Source organism: Embiotoca jacksoni, unplaced genomic scaffold, assembly GCF_022577435.1.
Source record: "Embiotoca jacksoni isolate LCO1_2020_lvr unplaced genomic scaffold, fEmbJac1.0.p SCAF_8, whole genome shotgun sequence".
Classification (NCBI taxonomy): Eukaryota; Metazoa; Chordata; class Actinopteri; family Embiotocidae; genus Embiotoca; species Embiotoca jacksoni.
In genome coordinates this window covers 19,984,011-20,006,399 of record NW_027185436.1, presented here as the reverse complement: position 1 = coordinate 20,006,399, position 22,389 = coordinate 19,984,011, and the positions used below count along the sequence as shown (strand labels likewise).

The 22,389-nt window shown below is 40.7% G+C and overlaps 3 protein-coding genes across 4 annotated transcripts; 2 read left to right on the top strand and 1 right to left on the bottom strand.

Moving 5' to 3' along the window:
• Nucleotides 1-197: 197 nt before the first annotated feature.
• On the top strand, nucleotides 198-6,389 carry hps4 (HPS4 biogenesis of lysosomal organelles complex 3 subunit 2). Its single transcript, XM_069138865.1, has 13 exons — nucleotides 198-261; nucleotides 465-512; nucleotides 1,008-1,098; nucleotides 1,248-1,391; nucleotides 1,492-1,599; nucleotides 2,014-2,130; nucleotides 2,508-2,602; nucleotides 2,686-2,758; nucleotides 3,451-3,575; nucleotides 3,661-4,297; nucleotides 4,428-4,554; nucleotides 4,857-4,959; nucleotides 5,412-6,389. Exons 2-13 carry the CDS (start codon nucleotides 481-483, stop codon nucleotides 5,581-5,583), a joined length of 1,824 nt encoding a protein of 607 aa, XP_068994966.1. The 5' UTR covers nucleotides 198-261; nucleotides 465-480; the 3' UTR covers nucleotides 5,584-6,389.
• A 130-nt stretch (nucleotides 6,390-6,519) lies between these two features.
• Nucleotides 6,520-9,149, top strand: LOC138191830 (uncharacterized). 2 transcript variants are annotated; one of them, XM_069138866.1, is made up of 3 exons: nucleotides 6,520-7,474; nucleotides 8,406-8,550; nucleotides 8,682-9,149. In XM_069138866.1, exons 1-3 carry the CDS (start codon nucleotides 7,063-7,065, stop codon nucleotides 9,025-9,027), a joined length of 903 nt encoding a protein of 300 aa, XP_068994967.1. In that variant the 5' UTR covers nucleotides 6,520-7,062; the 3' UTR covers nucleotides 9,028-9,149. The 2 variants fall into 2 exon arrangements, with proteins under 2 accessions (XP_068994967.1, XP_068994968.1); XM_069138867.1 differs by lacking the exon at nucleotides 6,520-7,474 and having other exon boundaries at nucleotides 8,220-8,550.
• Nucleotides 9,150-9,653: 504 nt separating this feature from the next.
• mlec (malectin) lies at nucleotides 9,654-18,466 on the bottom strand. The gene is made up of 6 exons (XM_069138403.1): nucleotides 18,262-18,466; nucleotides 17,595-17,806; nucleotides 16,849-17,027; nucleotides 16,581-16,757; nucleotides 14,558-14,615; nucleotides 9,654-14,361 (listed from the first exon to the last, which is right to left on the bottom strand). Exons 2-6 carry the CDS (start codon nucleotides 17,785-17,787, stop codon nucleotides 14,117-14,119), a joined length of 852 nt encoding a protein of 283 aa, XP_068994504.1. The 5' UTR covers nucleotides 17,788-17,806; nucleotides 18,262-18,466; the 3' UTR covers nucleotides 9,654-14,116.
• Between the last annotated feature and the right edge of the window lie 3,923 nt (nucleotides 18,467-22,389).

Below are 22,389 nucleotides of genomic sequence, written 5' to 3'. Positions count from 1 at the left end.
CCTAATTATCATCAACACTACCCAGAACTATAAAGTTAATTTGAGCTTCACTTCAACGAGCTATCGAAGTATGTAATGAATTTATTACCGTCATGTTTGCGTAACGCTTCTTAAAGCTTCCCGAGAAACGCATTTATATGTCGCAGTAGTTTGTCCTCCTATGCTTGCCGTACTTTCACATGACTTCTGCTGCGTGTGACTGACCTGCATTCCTCAAGTGTCACTATTACTCTCTCTGTCAGAAAGCGATTCAACTTAATGGTGAGTCGAAGTCTAACCGCGGTTTGTGGACACCGTCCATCGCTGTCGTATCGTCGTATTTAAAAAAAAAATAAAATAAAATAAAAACAAAACACCATTTTGCAGCAACCAGCAGAAAGTCCGCGGAGTGGCGGAGAATATTGTAACATCCGAGTCGGACTCGCGGCTGAAATACTCAGATGTACTTTTTTTTTTTTTGTCAGAGTGCATCTATAACCGATGGATGAGCACATGCCGCCAGACTCCAGGAGGTAAGATCAGCTGGGGACCTCAGTCCGCCTGCACTTTTACGACAGAAACAAACTACTGCTCGACTGTTTGCCAAAATCCAACCTCTCCTGCGGTATTTTCCTTTCGCCTTCACTGTCGGACAGAAATGTTTGTTGTATGCAACCTGACCTGCACATGAAGGTAAAATGGCTTGTCATTCATAGCTCGATGGTTTCAGGGCAGCAACTTTTAAAGAATAAAGAATCCTCTAGACATGTTTTAAAGTCTTTAAATCCACTACTTTGAATATTAATTTGACTTGTCTGGTTTTCCCCACAAAAAGTAATTTGTCATATAAAAACCCTTAAAATGAAAGGCTGAAAGTTTCCACATCACAATTACCCAAGTTGACTTGGACCAGATGTGGCTCCAAATGTGTTGCGATGTCACCAATCATGCTCGTCCTCTGGCCTTTTTTTTTTTTTTTTTTTTTTAAATCAGATTTTCAAATATATTTACTTGTGATTATTTCCCAGGTGTAATAATTTCTTCCTCTACGATGGATCCAAGGTCAGAGGAGAAAGTGACCCTACGAGAGAGGGAATCTGCTACTTCTATCCAGAAGAGGTCGGACGGTTACAAACTGTTGCAAAGCTTCAAGTTTGGTTGTGTTGTGGGCAGAAGACCGTTGAGGATGATAAATGATCCCGGCTTCTGGTTTTTTTTTTTTAGTTGCGCAACTAAAGCTCATCACGGCGTCATGTGTCTTCTATCAGACCCCTTTAGATAAGCAGGAGCTGCTCTGCAGCCAGCTCGCCGGCGTGGGCCGCTGTGTCTCCGAGCTTTCCTCCTCTCCCGTGCGCATCCTCAGGCTGCGTCACAAAAAGTTTGCCATCCGCATGAAAGATGACTTCTTCTGGGTGAGTGGGTGACAGCAGCAGCAGCAGCTTCTCCGGATGTTTCCGACTTTATTTCATAAGATGTTTATTCTGGAGAGGTGTTTTTCTTGTATCTCTCAAGGCTCTAAGCTGCTCAATGGACGTCCCTACAGTCAGTGTCTGTGAGCTCCTGGATGAGCTGATAAACCTCTTCTGCTTCTACAACGGCTCTGTCCGCCAGAGCTATCAGGTGCAGCCTGCTGTTGTCTAAATAGTCCTACTGTAGTCTCGTATGTTAAACGTTTGATTTGTCCCACATGGATAAAGAGCCTCAAATTTAAGAAAAAAAAAATGCACAGACACACCCATCACTTTTTTTGTTCACATTTTGTTTGGCACTGTAAGACAGGAGTTTAAAAAAAAAAAGAAAAGCGGAAAGGCAAAATGACAATAAAGGAAAAAGGGGAAAAAAAAGAAATACAACAATAACTGTTTCCAACAAACCATATTTTTGATTTAGGTTGATATTGTATGCAACTTATGTGAAGAATCAGAATACAATTTTTTTTTATCCATTTTATAAAAAGTTATATGACAATTATTGAGTCCAGGTACATTTTGTTCATCTCTTTATTTTGTGATTTTTGTGATTTTTGTTTTATAGCTCAACAGTCAGGAAGCCCTGTCAGCTCGATGGGGTCGGTACCTCTCTCACCTGCAGTCGGGAACCTCCGAGCTCTATCACGTCTTCAGCTGCTTGAGGACCATCGACTCGATGAACGTACGTACAACAGGAGTTCTGCTTTTAACCTGCACTGACTTCTCTTTTTGTTTTCAGACAGGATGTGACTGTGTCACAATGCTCGGCGGTCCTCGTCTGCACATTTGTGTTGCGCCCACAGAATGCACGTAAATAATACAGCGTGCATTTACTGGTGAAGTTTTCTAGCTTTCGCAAAACACGTGCTGAAAGATGCAACGATGATCACATAAGGCAAAAGATGGCAAGACAAATGTTTTAATCCAACATTCACGAAGGTGTCCTCGTGTAACACTCTGATAAACTTATGATTTTATAAACTGCATATTTATGACCTTTTGGGTTTTTAGTAATTTCTCCATGAACTGAAAGGTTGCAGTTTTGTTTCTTGTCCTCAGGTGGACCCACTTCTCCTGCTCAAAGCTGCCCTCATCCTTCAGGCATGTCAGCGCTGCCCTCTAGTGCTGGGAGGCTGTATTCTCTTCAGAGGAAGGTGAGCTGGCATTTTGACAATATCCACCTTCTTTTTAAAATAACAGGTTCTGAAATCTGACACTTTTATTTATTTGTTTAAAGAGTTGTTAGCACGCAGATGTCTCCAGAGCTCACAATGAAGGTCATGGTTCATGAGAGTGAAACCTACACCAAGGTAGGACATGGTCCCATATTTTCTAAAATCCTTTCTCACCCAACTGCCCCCCAAACAGATCTACATTTGTATAGTTGTTCATTGTTTTTGTTTTTTTGTTTTTTTTTGCACAATGCACTCAGTTTAAATCAACTAAATAATATCATCTATTATTTTTTGCTGAGAACCAACCCAGGTCACTTTAAGAACAAGTAATTTGGACTAATTAAGTGACATTTTAATAAAGAAATTACAGAAGTATTTTATTTAAGATGTTTTCTTTTGCATATTTACCTTCTTTCCTCCAGTTTGCTGAAGGTTTTGATACCAGTACACTAAATATGAAGCTAGCGTCAACAGCCACATGGCTTAGTCTAAAGGAAAAACCTATCCCACCAAAAACTCTAAAACATATTAATATTAATTGCCGTGTTATGTTACTTTTTCTGTACACACAAGTTTAAAAACAAGTTATTTACAATTTATTTATATATTTACAAACTATTTTACAAAGGCCATGTGCTCGATTTTGTCTTCAGGCTAGGCTGAGCTAACCCTCTGCTAGCTCCAGCTACATATTCACTGTACAGGCATCCTAATATTCATCTCTTCTTATCTAACTATCAGTAAAAAAAAAAAAAACCAATAAAATGTTAAACTTAACAGAAAAGCAATGACGAGCCAGAGTTTGATTGTTTGATTGTTTGAATCAGGCCCAGACGTCCAGTGGACCGGGAACCTGTAGCTCATTTGGTGGATCTGTGAGCTCCACGACGGTGTACCTGACCATGGCTCAACTACAGCTCCTGCAGTCAGCTCCTGTTGACAAAGATTTGAGGTAGTGTTTTCCCTTTTCTGAAATGAATTTACTTCAAACATTTCCCGAGAGGTCCGACTGTCTCAAACGGTTTTCCACCTTTCAGTTCCCATTCCACTTCAAACAAAGACGCTCTCCCAAAGAAGACCCGCCTGTCACGAACTTTATCTGACACACCTTCTCCTAGCTCGGAGCCATCAGATCAGAAGGAGTCCCTCAGCTCTCACTTGATAGAATCGGATAACTCTGTGTTTAGCCCGACCCCATCACAGAGTACTGCTGAATCACCCGGCCCCTCATCACAGTCGCTCAGGCCTCCTTTCCCAAATGGAAAAACGTCCGATGAACCTGAGGAAGTGCTGGACAGGTCGCATCGTTACAGTTTTCACAACAGCGAAGGAGACGACTCGGTGTGCGAGGAGAACTCCCATCTAAATGGAGGAGACGCAGCATGTGGGACGGTCTTGGACTTGAGAGGCGCTGATTCTGGGAATGAGCGGTCACATGACGACAGTGTGGCGGAGGGAGACGGTAGAATCTGCTGTGGGAGCGCTCAAGGCCACGAGTCAGAGCACAGAGATCCTCCTCCTCCTCCTCCTCCTCCTCTCTCCAGTGCTTTGGAAAACTCGGAGATGATTCCACTGATCCCCATGACGCTATACATGCACCGAGTTAAAGGCTTGATGATGGCTCTGCTGGTGGAGCCGCATTTCTTGAGTGACACAATTTCTATGGAGGAAGTGGTGAGAAAAAATATCAACCAATAGTTTTTTTTGTTTTTTTTGTTTTGTTTTTAATGAAATGCACCAGTTTGCATTTGTAATGCTAAAATGTGTTAATTCCTGTCAACCCCTTGTCATGATGTGTATCCAGTATCACAGCAGCCTGGCTTCACTCAATGGACTCGAGGCCCATCTGAGGACCATCTCTCCAGGGGCCCAGAGGTCTCCAGCACCCTACATCTTTGCCCATTTTGACTGCATTCAAAGCACATTGACAAGTAAAGCCCCTCATAATACTCCAATATATCTCTCTATAGTCACTCTGTGGCACTTCCCATACTTGTCTTTGCTCTTTTTTTGTATTTCGTATTTCTAAAAATTTGGTTTTTTTTCTAGTTTTCACTTTTCTACCTTGGCATCTTTACCTGCAGAAATGCGTGTGTGTGTGTGTGTGTGTGTGTGTGTGTGTGTGTGTGTGTGTGTGTGTGTGTGTGAGTGTGAGAGTGACTAGTGAAACTGATCAGCATAGTAGCCATGCATGTCTGAGTTGATGTGCCCCTGTTATTATGTGTCTCTGCAGCCAACGTGTCTGGCCGAGACTCGGAACATCCTTTTGTCAGTGCCACATCACTTCTACACTCGCATTTCTGTAACACTGAAACTCTGCAGGAGGCTATTATCAGGTCAGCCTGGCAGTGACTGGTGGTTGGGGGGGTTTCTTGTTCTTCTCAAATAGAAGTTGGGGAAAGGGAATGGGTTTGTCGGTGTCAAAATCCATCATAACAATAACAACCTGTTATCTGCTTTCTTGTTTGTTTAAATCTTTGCACTATTGTTTAGTTAGTTTTAATTTAATTATTCTATTTTATTCTATTTATTGTATATACTGTGCTATTTAATATTTTACTGTTGTTTTATTGCTTTCCTGTACCTATAATGCTGCTGTAGCGAAAAATTTTTGTATCTATCTGTCTATCATGTTGTCAAATGTTTTCCCTTTAACTTGCATAGATAACAACAAGACACATTTACTGTTTGCTCTGTGGCCCCTGTCTTATGTCACTTTTCTAATCTCTGTTGCATGTCATCGTTCGTCATGCTTGAAATATAAATGTGGGTGATATTTTCACTGCAGGAGTGCCGGAGCTGCAGTGTATGGAACCCGTAGCGTAGCCCAGGAGACGTACTTCCAGCAGCACGGGGGATCACTGAGGAACTCTGGCATCCCCAACCACCAGGACAGTGCTTTCTCTCTGCCCAACAAGGCCCGGCACAGACTGCTGAAACACGGGGTTAACCTCCTCTGATGGATCGGCATCACGTTCAAGATGAGTCGGATTTAAAAATCTAAATAGGAGTCCTGTAAGTAGGTCCTACAAAAAAAAAATTCTGGATATTTCGATCGAGGACATTTTCAGAATATAATTTAAAACTTCCTGTTTTGTAGCAGATTTGCAACAGATTGTATAATATTTTCAATATACTGTTCTATATACACCTACATGGCGCTCCTATTCTTAATAAGCTTTGATTTTTCTTTTTATAATTTGAATCATAATTATACATTTGCTGTGACAGAGAGGAGGATTGTTAAAGGTTAAATACAGTATGTTATGTTTATGATGAGTATTATGCAATTTATTGACATGCTTGTTTGAGTTAAACTGTATTTCTGTATTGCTAAGAAACACAGGCTTTTGTATCTGGGACTGTAATTGATATATAGATATTACATATATCTGTGGCACTTCCCATACTTGTCTTTGCTCTTTTTCTTTTGTATTTCATATTTCCAAAAATTCATTTTTTCTGGTTTTCACTGTTCTACCTTGGCATCTTTACCTGCAGAAATGGGTATGCTGGGGGAGGGGGAGTTTACGCAGTGCAACCCCCTATCACTGATACTTTGCATTCCTTTATGCAGCGACTGTAATGTTCCTCCTGTTTTTGCTTATGCATTTAATGAGAAGTTTCTTCTAAAGCAAGGTTAAATCTTTACTTTTTTGTTTACTGTTGATGAATGATGCTTTTATTAGCTTACACATATTTCTAAATAAAACATCATTTTTTATATATATAAAAAAAAGTTTCTATTTCAAATAAACTCTTTAGTAACAAAAAAAAAAGTATAATTTGTCTGTTAGTTCTACTGTTTTTTCCGTCTTGAACACATCATTTGTTTAGACGTTATTCAAAAGTTTTCCGAGAGGAGATTTACTGCGGTGTAACACTGGTGGAGATTAAATGAATACATGATCCACTCCAGTCTTATGCGAGCCGCTTTTGTAAGTTCTTTAAAACCACAGGGGTTGCAAGACCTTCTTGGGGCCATCAGCGGCCTGCACGTAATCCTACAATCGGCCTCATTGTTTTCCACCTTCAGGTTTAAAATAGCCCCGAGAAGTGCGTGCGTAATTTGAAAAAGCCAAGCACATGGTTGTGAAATGTTACTCTCCATGTTGTGTCCCAATGTTTCTGTGCTGTAAATAAAATAATTGTTAATGATTCAAATATGGAATAATTCGAGACATTAGCTAAACTGAATTTGAATGGACGGGATCGGCGCTCTTCGGGGCGCCTCATTGTGCAGGCGCATTTAAAGAAAGCAATGGGGGTCAAATGCGTGGTTAAGGGTACGGACAAAAATAGGGGCAGGGACTGAGAAGAGGGTCAGGATTCAAATTCTAAGGGGCAAATTGTCCCCATTGTCAGTGGGATATATAGCGCGGAGACCAGTCTCGCCTTTGGCTTTCGAGAGAAACTGTGCCAGGATTTAGGATTTCACCATGGCCTCCTCAAGATGCATTTGGATTGCTTTTTTTCTCTTTGCAGTGACAAATGACATTGGAGTATTCAATCGCGCAGTGAACACGCTGGGATTTTGGTCACGGGTGCCAAAAACTGCAGATGAACCAACTTCACGGCTGAACGTGTCCCGGCGGTGGAGGCGCGCAATAGCGGGGACGCACCGGGAGCGGTGCGCACAGATCGCGGCACCTTGGCTGGAAAATACACAAGCTCCTGGAGATAACGCAACACTGGTGAAGCTCTGTATTCAGCCCTTTTCATCGGCACCCTCGCAGGATTTGGTTTTCCCAGGAAAATATCTTTGCAGCTTTATCCGACGGGTTTACCGATGCTGTCACGAAGGAGCAAAGTGCGGGAACGTAAGGGGGATCCAAGGTCGCTTGACAGAAAGTAAGACAAAGTATAGATTCCGCTTTAACATGATTAACTTGTTTCTTACTGTCTATGAAACTGAACTTTTTGGGGTTGTGTTGGTATATGTTTTACTGAATGGAGCTAAATGTTTTTTTTGTAACCGTAGAGACTGGGATCTTCACATCTACAAACATCAGCCATTCAGAGAGTTCCTAACAGTGGTGAAGAATTATCCAGCTTGTTGCCTTTCCTTAAATTTAGGTTCAGTTTGCTTGTTGAACATGCTTCTTAGTTTTAGAATCAGGATATTTCTAGCTAAAAAAAAAAAAAGTATGGGATATTAACGTTTGATAAAAGTCAGAGAAAAAGAGAAGCTTTGCTCATTTAAATTCCACTTTTACCCTCCAAATGAACTTTCTTTATGAAGTTTGTTCGAACCCAATGCGGACCATGCAAAGGGAGTGACCACTTGTGGATGGGAGAGGAGTGTTTTGCAAAGATTTAACACGCCCACATTCAGACAAAATAAAGAGACTATGAGGATAAACTGGTGCAAGTTTTCAGCAGAAAAAGATACGTGATAAACGGAATTAAACAGCCACACACAAAACTCTCACGTGTGTTGAAAGAGTGTCACTCTGCAGGATTTTCCCTCTGGTTGAGTGTCATAAGCTGTTTTTCTGTGGAAGTACAAGTGAAGGCTGAAAAGCAGTTTGAGGTGGATGTTAATGGCTTGATTAATGCAGCTGTATAGGCCACTGTGTTATCTGCATACAAATGAGTCTCAGCATGGCTTACTGTCCCCTCCAAGAACTGTCCCGATATCCTGCTGACAGGTTAACAAGGTATTCGGAGTGAAAACATCACCTCTGTGGTGGAGATGTGATCCCTGGGATTTATCACAACTAAGCCCGGCTTAATGTGTTGCTCTGACAGACTCTTAACTCCCTCTTCTCTCCCTCACCAGATGCAGATGTGGAGCTCGTCCTCACCACAGAGATTTTATCGTTGATAATTGTGAGAGCGGACCTTCACCTTCAACTTTCAAACCCACATCATCTGGACATCCGGCCAGTGCTTCCAAACATGGCCAGGGACAACCTTCCTACCAGGTAAAAACTCTGCTCTCAGTATGAAATGTACTTTTTTGGGGGTTTGTTTTACAGACAAATTCTTCCTTCTATTCATTGGTGTAATAGCTACAGGCCTGGCTGTAACCCGCTTCTCCCTTGCCCTGCTGCAGGTACAGTCTGGGGTTGTTGGATGACACGGTGGACCTGAGAGTGGATCTGCTCTTCCTTCTCAAGCGTCTGCAGAAGATGACGGATGGTGCCAGACCAAGTACCAGCTTGGTAAACATTTGGCGGGTGGCGTTTCTGTCCAACGGGGGTCCCCCAGGAGAAAAGCCTTCTTTAGGGGCCCTGCAGGACACCAACGGTGACATGTGGAGGGATGAGGTAGCCAACATGGTGCCTGTTCTGGACCTGGGTTTGGTCCTGGACTGCAGTAAGGATGGTTTGGAGGTGTCCTGTGGAAGTGGCGGTGTTAGCCTCTTACACCCGCCTTTTATGGCTGTGTACTACAGATGAAATTAAAGCCAGACGTGACTGCATGGAACCATTTCATCTGTTAAATCTCTTTTCTAACTGAAAAGACACATGATGCACTTCAATGTCAGATCTATTAATTTATAAATGTTTTGCAAACTATAGCTACTGTATATAAATATGTACATTGTAAATATGACACTGTAAGTTTACAATGTCACTCTTTGGTTATTAAAAACTCAAGTTAACAATGACTCATGACCAGTGTGTGTGGCCTCCTGGGTTGTTAGAAGAGGTTCAGACTAATTTGTTCAGCTGCGTTCCTCTAAGATAATGTGCTTCTATTTAAAGAAGTTTTCACAGTTGGTGGGAAAAGGTGGAAAAAAAAAACAACACCTGGACAAACAAGGGGCTTGGACATGTGCTGACCATGCCGAACTTTTGTTGGGACTACTTTGTCAGAAGATATGGTCAGACTGTTAAATTAAAGAGTTTTAGTGTATTTGGGCATTCACAAAGTTGCATAATTCAAAAATTTGATGCCGTGGATTTACAGGCGAAATATTTGTCATAACACAAATTAAATTTAGCATTTAACACCTAATGACCTCAAAGAGTACTTAACGGCAACTCAGGAGTGTTGGGAGTGTAAAAACAGCAGCAACACATTCTGATAAAATAGCACATTTATTAAAAAGAGACAGCATTTATCAGCATTTCCCATTTTGCAGATATATGCCACATCTGAGTCAGAAGATCAGGGGTCTCAAATACATTTCTCAGTCCACCTGCTGCTGCCTACAGCCCCCAGAAGAGCATTATTTTATTTCTTTTTTTATTAACCCGACACACGTGTATCTATAACTCATGTTAAGCACACACTCACTGTCTCACACACTCGCACCGAGTGATCGGCAGCAGACCTTGCCGTTTGCGTTCTGCTGCCTGGACGATGGACAAGTTAAACCGGCTGATGTTTCGCTATTTAAAATTTGTCTCTGTTTAAATTAGTCTCACATCTTCAGTTGCTTTGAAAAAGAAACACAGGAAGAAAAAAAAGAAAAAGAAAGTAGCCACATGCCAAAAATAAATTTTACATTAATTACTGAGCTGAGTCACTCTTTTAGGATATTTTTAAGAAGATTGGAGTCATGGTGGGGGAGTCACAATGCAATGACAACGTTTGTTTTCTCTGGTTTAGTCACTGGTTTACCACATGAAAACAAAAATGAATGAAACAAATGAAGAACCTTTAGCGTCATGTCAGGACAACGTGTTTAAGAATTTAGATGAAATGACGGCAATTCTTTGGTTCTCGTGGAAAAATAAAAACAGAGAGCAGATCTTCATTCCACTCCAAGTAGTTCAACCGAGACATACTGACAACAACAGGTCTGACAAAAGGAAGGACAAGAGATATGAAGTTGTGTTTTACAGGTATTTTTTGCAAATCTTTCCATTTGATTTTGACTGGCTTTGCTCCTAGAAAAATTGAGGTTAACGACAGACTCGGGATATATTAATTCTACTGAAAGGCGTCTGTTGCCGCTGTTGGTGTGGAATGAAAATCTAGTCCTGAAAAGGGTTTGACAGAAGAAGGAGAAAAAATAAAAGAGAGGCTGTTTTGATATAACCCAACAAAAGAGCAACCTCAAGGCGAATGATGGTAAAGCACAATGTATTCAATAATCCAAGGCAACAAAGACAAACACACACAAAAAAAAAAAAAAATCGGACATTTTAAAAATACATGAGGCAGTGCAAAATGTCACACCAATAAAATATCATGTTTTAAAAACGCAAAAATAAAACAGATCCTGAGGAAAAAAATTCAAACAAATCCAAGCACGTTATAAAATATCTCCAGGTCAGCCCCGCTCTGATTTAAATTATATATAATAGAATGGAAGATCCCATATTTTCAGACATAATCTCATTTATTTGACTTTCTGACAGTCAGTTCATCTGGCTGCCTGTTTAAATTTGTATCTATACTCTGTACCAACAACCGTTCCTCCCCAGAAGAAAGGCCACAAAGACTTCCTCGATTAAAAACTCTCAACACCTCAGCTACAACACAAAATTGATGAAAACAAAAACTGTGGTCACACGATAAAAAAAAAAGTGTGAAATTGTACCTTATATACACACGCTACGGTGTAGACTTGCAGAGGAACAGAACATTGTGGCTTTGGTGCTGAATTAAATCAACTTTTTGCATCTTTTCAGAGGAGAGGAAGGTGCTTCCATGTCTTAAATATGAGTTGAGATTACAAGATAAAAAGAAAGAAAAAAAACCAACAACCAACAAAAACCCCAGAACTGTCAACAAGTGATCGGATATTTCCTGGCACCAACTTCTTTGCCCATCTTCAATCAAAATGGGAAGGAGAATCGAGGAGTGAGGAAGGATCCACAACACCTGAACTATTTATAGTTTTTCAAGTACTGCTTATGGCAACAGCAGTACTGGTAAGGGGGAGGAAGAAGGAGAAGGAGGAGGAGGAGGAGTGGGGCGAGAGGGGGCATTAAAAGACGCATTAGTGAAACAGGCAAAGTTACAAAATTGTCCTTGGAGTAGAGCTAAGCACTTGAGGGAGGTAACTAGATGCATAAATAGGAGGGTTCACAACTCCACCAAAACTGAAATACAAAGCTTCTATTCAGTCTGCATGGAAAGCTAAAAAAGAATATCATTGTCCAAAAGCTGAGACGAAAACACAGCCAAAGTGGACTCTGATAACATGGCCATGGAGGGGAAAAAAAAAAGGCTCAAAGATTACATTTTGTTCCCACTTTGCTCGTTCAAGGACCAGAACATGCGGCTTAACGCCACTGAAAGTTCACACTGGATCAACAAGATGGTAAAATAGCCCACATTACAAAGTTTTAAGACAGCAGAATTGAAAAGGCCGAGAGAACAACGTGGAGAATGGAATAAATGCTGATGTAAAGCATCCAGTAAACATTTGATATTTTTAACAATTTACACTAATGTTGTGCTTTGCCACCACTTACGGTAGATGTATGAACTCGTGGTACACACAAACTTGGAGGATGTATGAAACAAGTGCAGTGACTGGCACAGGTTCTCATTATTTATTATATAATGTTCTCTCAATTTAAGATGCGATGAGGGACTGGAATCAACACAGTATTCTGCTTTAAAGGTCCCATATTGTCTAAATTCAGATTTCCAGTTCTTTTTGGATTATAAAGCAGTTCTAGCTGCTACATAAGTAATGTGAAAGTCTCGAAACGCTCAGTCCACACAGCCTGTACTCAGCGACTGTGCTGTGCGACATCTGTAAGTTTGTGATGTCACAAACTCTCCCTCAGCACGGCCCACTGTCCAACCTTTTATACGGACGACACAGTGATCATTCTGTTGAGGAGCTGGCAAGTTACAAGACTAAAGAAAAAAAAAAAAAAGAGGAGTCAGCCAATCAGAAGACAGGATACTTTATATCAATGCGTCTTAAAGACACAGACACAAAATATCCTGTTCTTTTGAGAGCTCGAGAGAGAGATGTAAAATTATTTTGGAATGTTTTTTTGGTATTTAAAACCACAATATCATCTTATGGATATCAAGATTGAAAACATTAGAAAATTGCAAAATATGGGACCTTTAAATCAAAACCACTAATCTATGATGAAAACAAACAAGAAATAAATTCCAACTGTCTTCCTATTTTGGACACTGAAGTAAAAAGAAGGAAAACTCTAACTAATCAGTCTTCATCACTTTCAGAGGAAGAGCATATGGTATGCCCAACATTCACCTGTTCAACTGAGACACAGAGGACCACAGAGAATTGAATTTGCGAGCTATTTGCCAAATTAAACAGGCCATCGAGCTTTCAATTTTCTAATAATAATATATATTAAAAAAAAAAGACATTCTTTGGTGAAACAAAAAGGCAGGCATGCATACTTCATGAATGAATAGAAAAAAAAAGGCAAAGCTCACATAAAATACAGTGATGTAATGATCCTGACTCACCGGAGCTTCAGCATTTCACAGCATTAACTCTCACTAAAAACAACCGTCGTGTCCCTTACTGAGAGAAACTGCTCTGTAAAAGGATTAATGTGGGATTTCAAAATGGAACCATCCTTGGGGGAAAAAAAAAAAAAAAAAAAAAAAAAAAAAATCTTAACAAGGACTTTTAATTTGAGGACACTTATTAAAGGCCCTGAATCATTATTTTGTGGAACAATGCCAAAGACATCTATTATGCATTACTACACATCACCAACAGATTTGTGAAACCAGTGAAAAGGCAAGCCGCCTTTGACAGCAGACTGCAAATGAGGTCGCTGAGCTACGGAGCCGATTCCATTCCTCCATCTTTCAACACCTTATGGCAATCCAATGATGGCACGTCAACAAAAGCACTAACCAGATCTGAATGAAAAGACACAAAAACTTTCAAGTTGAGGAAAACAGAAGCCTCTCAAAGAGCAACTGTATTTCCCATTAACCATCTTGACTCGTGGTTTCTGTTCTATTTAAACTATTTCTAGGCAGCACCATTCCCAATTTGAAGGTAACATGTCTGAGCAGATGCTGAGCAGGAGTGTTAAACAGAGTGCGCTACACCCAGTACAAAACAATGCTTTTAGTTTACAAAATGGGCCCAGACCGATCACTCCTGAGCATCCCTTAGCTGCAGAAATGTGGTGTCAACCCTTGAAGACGGGCTTCTGTAAAATCCTGCCCAGCCTCCGAGTGGAAATGACTAACATTGTTCATAAGGGTCAGCAGAGGTGGATGTGAAACACATTCAGAAAGAAGCGCACGGCACACGCTTCCTACATCTCCTTCTCTTTCCTCAACGGAACAACTCGACAGCAGCGTTAGCTTCATCTTGAGGTGGCTTTCCGAAAGGTTATTGTCTCTTTTTTTGTCCTCCGTCGTCCTGATTTGCTCCAAATCTCCAGCTCTCTTCCTGCATTTATGTTTTTACCTGTGCTGCTGTTGCCATCTTGACGACCCTCACCCCCCTCCCCTCCCCTCCCAACTTCCCCCTCCCCCCATCTCTTCATAGTCCCACGTCAATCTTATCCTCCTGACGTCTCCTCCATTGCAAGTTTTTTTTTTTTTTTTTTTTTTTTTTTTTGTTGCTCAGAGCCGGCAGAGGCAGAACAGTGTGGGGATGAACACCCCAAACGCAACAAGGATGGGAAACATTAGGCTGCTGTTGTCGGCTGCGTATGGGTTTGGTGTTCGCGGGCCCGACTGGACCCTGTTCTTGGAACCTGGCGGGACCTTTTTCCTCCCACTCTCCTCGCCTCCTTCACTGTCTTCCTCTTCTTCTTCCTCTTCCTCAGGCTTCTCCAAGCCAGGGTGAGGTTGAAGTTTCGGTACATCTGTCAAGTAAAAGTTAAGATGGGTGAAGGCAGTCAGAAACATAAAGAAACTGGCACATGAATAGTCTGGATGCACCACTACAACTATGTTTATGACCAATAATCTGGCTGAGAAAGACATTATGATCTGTGAGATTAATTTGTTTTTACTGCAAAATGCTGAAGGGTACAATATGTACACCACCTCGGGACTCACCTTCTAATGTCCCCTTCATTACATAGAGAGCGCAGACCTTGGGGTTGTCATAATAACCCTGGAATAAAGACAAGATGAGTCAAATGGTCAATTGGGCCAAATGTATGCGAAAGGAAATCAAGTTTCAGGGAACAAAAGGTGTTTCATGCCATACAAAAGTCACGTTTCCAACATATTCCATAATGTTTTTTTTACTTTCAAGAAAACCCTATTTAGTGGTTGAAGAGCCTTAATCTTACTTTGTTAACAACTTCTTACTTTGTTTTTGTCTCAATTTATCCCATTAAAAGAAGAAAGAAGCGATACTAGATGCAGGTGGATTGCAGCTGAACAAATACTTCCATTTGTGGCGCCAATTCTCCACTCACGTGCCACTAAACTACGGCAAAAGAAGGAGTGCAACTAGATGACATCATTAAAAGAGCTGCAGACAAACCTCAAATGGTGAAAAATGAACAGAAACAAATCTAAAAGATTATGCAAAAATGATTGTGTGCTCAAAGAATCGTGATCAGCTGATTATGTAATAAATGTGACAGGCTTATTCGTGCTCTGAATAGTTTAAACGTATGTAAAAAAAAAAAAAAAAAAAAAAAAGAAAAGCAGACTGTGTCCCACTTGGATCTTCTTAGAGAATGAAAATACAGAGAGGAATAGTGATCTACAAAAGGAAAAAGTATGCCACCTTTCAAACTCAGCCCGCAGTCACATCGTGTTCTACAAACCCACTAACAAGCTACGAGTTTTCATTTGTAAGAACCCAGAACCTGAAAAGAAAAATTAATAGTTCGAGTAGAAAAAGAAAATGCACGTATTTATATGTGGCCTGCAACCATCTGACCAACATTAGTGAGCAGCTCCTCAACTTAAAAGTAGAATCTCTGACTGTGATGTTACAATGCAAATATTACTTTGGGGGCATTGAAGAAAATCTTCCAAATATTACCGCAGGCATTTTGAAAAGCTTTGCAGCAGATGAATCCGTTATGATCTGGTTGACATGCTACACTTATTATAATTCATACAATAATTAATAATTCATATAATAAGTGTAGCTTAATAGATTTACCGTCTTTCTTGCTAAATAGAAGTTATCACTATATGGACACGTTTGATTCCAGTAAATCATTTCCAGTCAGAAACATGCTGTCGTTACTTCAAAATGAACTTGATAAAGACAATGTAAAGATCAGATAAAATATTCCCCAGGCTTCTTCCATTTTCCCCCTCTAACGGCAGTTGTTCATCAGTCGAGTTGAGGGTCCAAGGATCAAGGATGTTATTTGAACAGATTGTGAAGCCCCGAGAGGAAAATGTTTGATTTATTCTGCTGTATGTGTACTTTTACAGTCAGGCCTTGTGTTTGTTGACATACTTAGCCAATAAAGCCAATTCTGATAGAACAAAGTTGCACCATGACAGTACTCAAAACTTCAAACAAATTCTAAAAATGTGGACGCTTCACAAACATCTTCAATCAGCACAGTTTTTAAAAAGAAAAAAAGGTGGACACCCAAGATTAGTGGGCTTTCAGTTTAATATGTGTGTTGCTGTTCAAATTTAACAGACAAGAAAGTGGTATCAATCTTATCGTCGCTCAGCAAGGTTGATCATATATCCCAAAATGTCCAAGTTACATTACTTGTGTACTCGTGGTTCTCCCAACCTCTGTCCATCGCACATGCAGGACGTCATCTTAAAATAATAAAACGCTCTTCTATAAAAAAATAAATAAATAAAATAATTAACAGATAAGGTATCAGTTTTACACGCTCGCTGGGTTAAATAAACATTTTGCCACAGCTATGACGTAATGCAAACCTATCATTATAAAAAAAAAAGCTCTTGATGTGACAGAGAATGCCAAAGAAAATGATCAAATCTAATCTTTCCAAAAATGTTTGCAGTGTATTTTGAATCGAATCAGAAGCATCTGGCAAAATAAGCAAACGGAAAGCTTTTTAGTGACAGCGACGCAAAGACACAAAGATTTCTCGGGTAATTCAAATAGGCCACAACTCACCTTTACAAACTCCACAGCGAGCTTGCTGTTGAAAGTGGACACCTCTCCTTGCACGCTCAGCTTGCCTCGTCGGATAGAGAAGGGCACGATCTCGTCATGAGCGGTGCTGTGGCCCACTCGGTCGAAGATATCCAGGTCCTTCACCACCACGTGGCCATTTAGACGCACGTCAAACACCTGGAGAAACGTATTCCCACATCGGTCACGATTAACGGCTCGGCTCAAGAAATACACGATTAGGATACATCAGCTGTATTAACCGACATACCTTTTGCTGTGACTGAGCAAAGTAAACCTCTGCATACTTCATAACTAGAATATAGTCTCCTTCCTCACGAATGGGGACATCGTATCCAAAGGTGTCTTCGTTGTAGCGCTCTGTCTGGTACAGGATCTGGTCCTCAGGACTGGAACGCAGTATTGGCAGACGCACCCCATAATCAGATGCTGCACGGGAGAATAAAATGAGGCTCGGGGTGCAGTTCGACCACACGTTGTTCGCAGCAATGCTGGAAAACTTTTCGAAGTCAAGACTTAAGACTTTATTAATCCCACAGTGGGGAAATTCAGTTGTTAGGGCAGCCCGGAAACCCTCAATAAAAGACAAAAATGTACAAACACGTATACATAAAGATATATATATATATAAAAAGCAAAGCCCCACGACCTTTTACAATGAAATCCACCCCTCTTACGTCTCAAATACCAAGTTACCACTTTCCCTCTGAATGGATAATTATATCTCTGCCTCAATGAAACAGAGATTGACTCAGACTCCCTGCAGTCGGTTTGATCAGATCATTATTTGCTTCCTCTTCGTGTTGAGAGGGGCGGGGCCGCAGCTCTCTCTGCTGACTCCTCATTAGTTAGGAGTTACTTGCGGAAGCCCAAGACCATGCGGAGGTTTGTGCTCGCAAATATCCCGAGGAGCACCTTGTACCCTCCACAATGTCACACTCTCCACCTCCACAGGTGAAAAGCCTCCGCGTTTAAGCAGCTTAAACGTCGACTCACCTTTGCCAATTTTTCCTTCCAACGGGTCCTTTTTGAAGTGAATACCGTGCACGTCTACGTGCGCCTCTCCCCCGGCGTTCACAGCCCAGATAACCCGCTCGGCGAGGACGGGGCCGCCGCCGTCCGCCCAGCACCGCTCGGACAGCAGGGACAGCACCGCTGCGACGACCAGCTGCGCCGTGACCCGCTGCATTGCCTCACACAGCCCGGTCCTGCACGCACACACACACACACAGCGTCGGTACCTGCATGCATGCAGCATAAAAGTCGGTAACCGAAGCAACGCTTCCGTTGAACCACGTCAGGTCAGCTAGCCTGAGGAGCTAACGCCATATGAAACACGATATCTGTAAGTTAGCCTCCATGCTAACGACCGGCAGTAGCAACATTTTTTTTTTTTTTCTTCCCAACGCAGAAGACCCGGAAAATGACAGCGTAAATTCCCGCTTAACACCCGACGCGTTTACGACAACAACAACAAAACAACAATAAAAAAAAAAGACAAACGCCGCTGTTATTAACAAAAAGCAAAATAAATGTAAAAAAATAAATAAATAACGCGAAATCAGCAGCGAGTAACGTTGGTTTTAGTCGGCTATGCTAAGCGAAGCTAACCTACCTGTCTAACCAGAAATTCTCGAGTCGAGAAAACACAAACGTCTCTTACCTTCCTCTTCCTCGGATGTCTTCAGCCTGCGTGTTGCCAATACGTACGCGTCACCGAACAACTTTTACAGCCCGAGATTATCGCGTTGACTGTGTTCAGATTGTTTGGCTGCTTTGGCCACAAGCCTTTTTTTTTTTTTTCCTGCACCGACTTTCATTCAATGTGTGCAACTCAAACGAGCGCTTGCTCGGTGTCTGCAGGAGGAGGCGGAGCGGAGCGGCGCTACCTAACATGACGTCTGCCGCGGCCGGTGACTGACAGACACCGCGGCCAATCACAGCGTCCCGGAGAGACTTCCTTGAACCAGCGACCACATTTCACGTCAGGGGCCAATCACATCCTGCTTCTTCTTTTTTTTTTTATAACTAAATACAAATCACGATTTTATATATATATATATATATATATATATATATATATATATATATATATATACTGCTATTTTATTGCTTTTCTATTATTCTATTCTATTCTATTCTATTCTATTCTATTCTATTATTTGTATTATTATCTTATTGCTTCTGTATGCTGCTGTTGCGGAAAAATTTCCCCTCGGGGATTAATAAAGTAAATACCTACCTACCTACCATAGATATATATATTTATTTATTAAATTTTTTTTTTTTTTTAAAGGCTTGACCTTTGGGGGTTGTACCCCAGTAATCTAACCTGAAAGAAATGTGAAGACAGAAGCCCTACATGTTTTGTCTTCCTGCTTTGGAGATGTGTTTGTGCCCTGAATTCAGACTCAAAGGCAGCAGTCTGTGTCCAAACCCCTCTTTTAGGCCAGTGGTGGGATGTAGCTAATTGCGTTTATTAAAGTTTGGGTAGGCAATTAGGACTTTACTCAAGTATTTCCATTCAATGCAACTTTATTCTTACACGCCACTAAATCACAGAGCTAATTATTGTAGCCAACGTTTTACTCCTTTACATTTGTCTGACAGCTTTACTTACTATAGCCACGTTATTTCTTAAAATTGAAGGATATAATGCTGCTTCATAGGTTAAAAAAAAAAATGCTCCTAATTTTTAAGCGAAATAAACTATTAAAAAAAAGACATTGTTTTTCTGAGCTTGTTGACTTTTTAGAGATAATTTATTTTTTACAGAACAGAAAGAATTCAAACATGATAATCTTATAGAATGTAATGCATTACGGTAGATTGAACCAACAAACAGTATATAAAGTACTTAAAAGCACAACCCTAAGTAACTCTACCACTGAAATGAACATTAATGCAGCAGTAACTTTAATACTACATACTTTTATTGAAATAAGGCTTTGAATGCAGGACTCTAAGGTGATAGATAGATAGATAGATAGATAGATAGATAGATAGATAGATAGATAGAAAACACAGTGAGGAAATGAGGATAAACCCCAAAACCTACTGGACTCCAATGAAACCACGAATATACTAAAGAAAGCGTATTTTACGATGTTAATGTCCTTCCATCATTCACTGTTTGCCGTGTGCTGTTTTTTTTTAATATATATATATAATTGTTCCCTTGGTGTAATCATCAATCTCTCCATAGACAAAAAGTTAAAAAAATAAAAAAATAAGTGAAGACTTTTTTTTAACTGAATTTTCACAACCAAAGGTAAAATATCTTCGGCATTGTATTTCCTAGTATTTTAGGCGAAGTGACTGAAAAATGTCTATCGCCACTATTATTACACGTGTTCTTTAAGACTACGTCACGCCCCCGTTTTTCCGGTATGGTATGGTCCGAGTCTTGTCCAATCAGAAAAGTCCAACGCAACGCGCACACGGTGCACTTGAGCATTGACCAGAGAGCAGCGGATGAATGAAGATAGTTGCTATGGCAACAGCAATACAGCCACGGACGACAGGTGTTTCATGATTGCTTTTTTTTTTTTTTTTTTTTTTTTTTTTTAACCTAACACTGCGTGGTTGGTGAACATACGTCGAAATACCCTCTATCATTATAATAAACCCTATTGTAGTTAAATGGTTGGCTGCAGCTGCTTCTGTACATTGAGATATATTTTCAATAGACGTACACAGCAAACGCCTACAAAGTCATAATGCTTCCTCAAAGTAGATTGTAGAAGCGTATGTGCCAACACTCGTTGCTGTCAGGTTGCTGCTGCCACATCCACACAACATATCTCCAGAAGACAAGAGGCCCAGAGGCAGCATGTAAGTGCAGTGGGTGTTGCTGTGCCTGCCACGATCTCCTCTTGTTTCTGGATTGAAAACCTCTTCTTGCACTGAACATTTTCATGTTAATATCAATGTGGAAAACAGCTGCAAGTGTATGTAGGCACTCTCTGTCACAGCTGCTTAAATAAATCCAAATAGCATCTTTTTGTGAAACATGTTATGCATACTGTACTTGTACATCTTACCTCAAGACATGTTTATCAGTCAAATCTAAAATAGTCAAAGGTCACACAGCGCAGCTACTTATAGTTAGTCATTTCCCTTTGGTGACTTTTACAGTGATGGTACTGCAGTGTTGCTGCAGGTAAAACATTCCAGCCTGCCGTCTTATCGGGGGCACGTATGAATAATAGATATTATAAGGAGGTTTCTCCTTGACATGCAGTGACAGCTCTCTGAACTCTGCCAATGTAATTATATTGACATTTTGACATAGGCGTCATAGACAGACAAAACATCCACACCATAATAAGCCAATGTATATTTTCATTTTTTTATCTACCTAAATAACAAACTGAAAAAGCATTTTCTATTATATTGCACAGCCTTTTTTTTTTTCCTTTGGCAACACCACCACAATAAAAAGGACTCAAATGTAAACACCTTTTATTTTTTCTACAGTTAACTTGGCGAAATATTTTGTTTACTTTGTTAGACAAAAAAATGCAAATGTGCATACTGAATTTAATAAATGTGTCTCTCTTTGGCATGCATAAAAATGTCTTTGACAGCACAGATGTGTGGAATGTTACCACAACTACAATCATATTGACACCGACGTACAGTACAGACACAACATTATCAAATCTACTGTGAATACAGTTCACATACAGTGGGTACGGAAAGTATTCAGACCCCTTTAAATTTTTCACTCTTTGTTTCATTGCAGCCATTTGCTAAAATCAAAAAAGTTAATTTTATTTCTCATTAATGTACACTCAGCACCCCATCTTGACAGAAAAAAACAGAAATGTAGAAATTTGTGCAAATTTATTAAAAAAGAAAAACTGAAATATCACATGGTCATAAGTATTCAGACCCTTTGCTGTGACACTCATATTTAACTCACATGCTGTCCATTTCTTCTGATCCTCCTTGAGATGGTTCTACTCCTTCATTGGAGTCCAGCTGTGTTTAATTAAACTGATTGGACTTGATTAGGAAAGGCACACACCTGTCTATATAAGACCATACAGCTCACAGTGCATGTCAGAGCAAATGAGAATCATGAGGTCGAAGGCACTGTCCAAGGAGCTCAGAGACAGAATTGTGGCAAGGCACAGATCTGGCCATGGTTACAAAATAATTTCTGCAGCACTCAAGGTTCCTAAGAGCACAGTGGCCTCCATAATCCTTAAATGGAAGAAGTTTGGGACGACCAGAACTCTTCCTAGACCTGGCCATCCAGCCAAACTGAGCAATCGTGGGAGAAGAGCCTTGGTGAGAGAGGTAAAGAAGAACCCAAAGATCACTGTGGCTGAGCTCCAGAGATGCACTAGGGAGATGGGAGAAAGTTCCACAAAGTCAACTATCACTGCAGCCCTCCACCAGTCGGGGCTTTATGGCAGAGTGGCCCGACGGAAGCCTCTCCTCAGTGCAAGACATATGAAAGCCCACATAGAGTTTGCCAAAAAAAACACATGAAGGACTCCCAGACTATGAGAAATAAGATTCTCTGGTCTGATGAGACCAAGATTGAACTTTTTGGTGTTAATTCTAAGCGGTATGTGTGGAGAAAACCAGGCACTGCTCATCACCTGCCCAATACAATCCCAACAGTGAAACATGGTGGTGGTAGCATCATGCTATGGGGGTGTTTTTCAGCTGCAGGGACAGGACGACTGGTTGCAATTGAAGGAAAGGTGAATGCGGCCAAGTACAGAGATATCCTGGAAGAAAACCTCTTCCAGAGTGCTCTGGACCTCAGACTGGG

Bases quoted from the DNA above. Each gene is read 5' to 3' on its own strand.
- hps4 (XM_069138865.1), top strand. From the start codon at position 481: ATGGATGAGCACATGCCGCCAGACTCCAGGAG. The intron at 1,392-1,491 runs GTGAGTGGGTGA...GTATCTCTCAAG, and splicing joins TGAAAGATGACTTCTTCTGG to GCTCTAAGCTGCTCAATGGA. The intron at 4,298-4,427 runs GTGAGAAAAAAT...ATGTGTATCCAG, and splicing joins CAATTTCTATGGAGGAAGTG to TATCACAGCAGCCTGGCTTC.
- LOC138191830 (XM_069138866.1), top strand. From the start codon at position 7,063: ATGGCCTCCTCAAGATGCATTTGGATTGCTTTTTTTCTCTTTGCAGTG. The intron at 7,475-8,405 runs GTAAGACAAAGT...CTCCCTCACCAG, and splicing joins CCAAGGTCGCTTGACAGAAA to ATGCAGATGTGGAGCTCGTC. The intron at 8,551-8,681 runs GTAAAAACTCTG...GCCCTGCTGCAG, and splicing joins AGGGACAACCTTCCTACCAG to GTACAGTCTGGGGTTGTTGG.
- mlec (XM_069138403.1), bottom strand. From the start codon at position 17,787: ATGCAGCGGGTCACGGCGCAGCTGGTCGTCGCAGCGGTGCTGTCCCTG. The intron at 17,028-17,594 runs GTGAGTCGACGT...TCTCCCGTGCAG, and splicing joins GGAAGGAAAAATTGGCAAAG to CATCTGATTATGGGGTGCGT. The intron at 14,616-16,580 runs GTGAGTTGTGGC...TCTTTATTCCAG, and splicing joins TCGCTGTGGAGTTTGTAAAG to GGTTATTATGACAACCCCAA.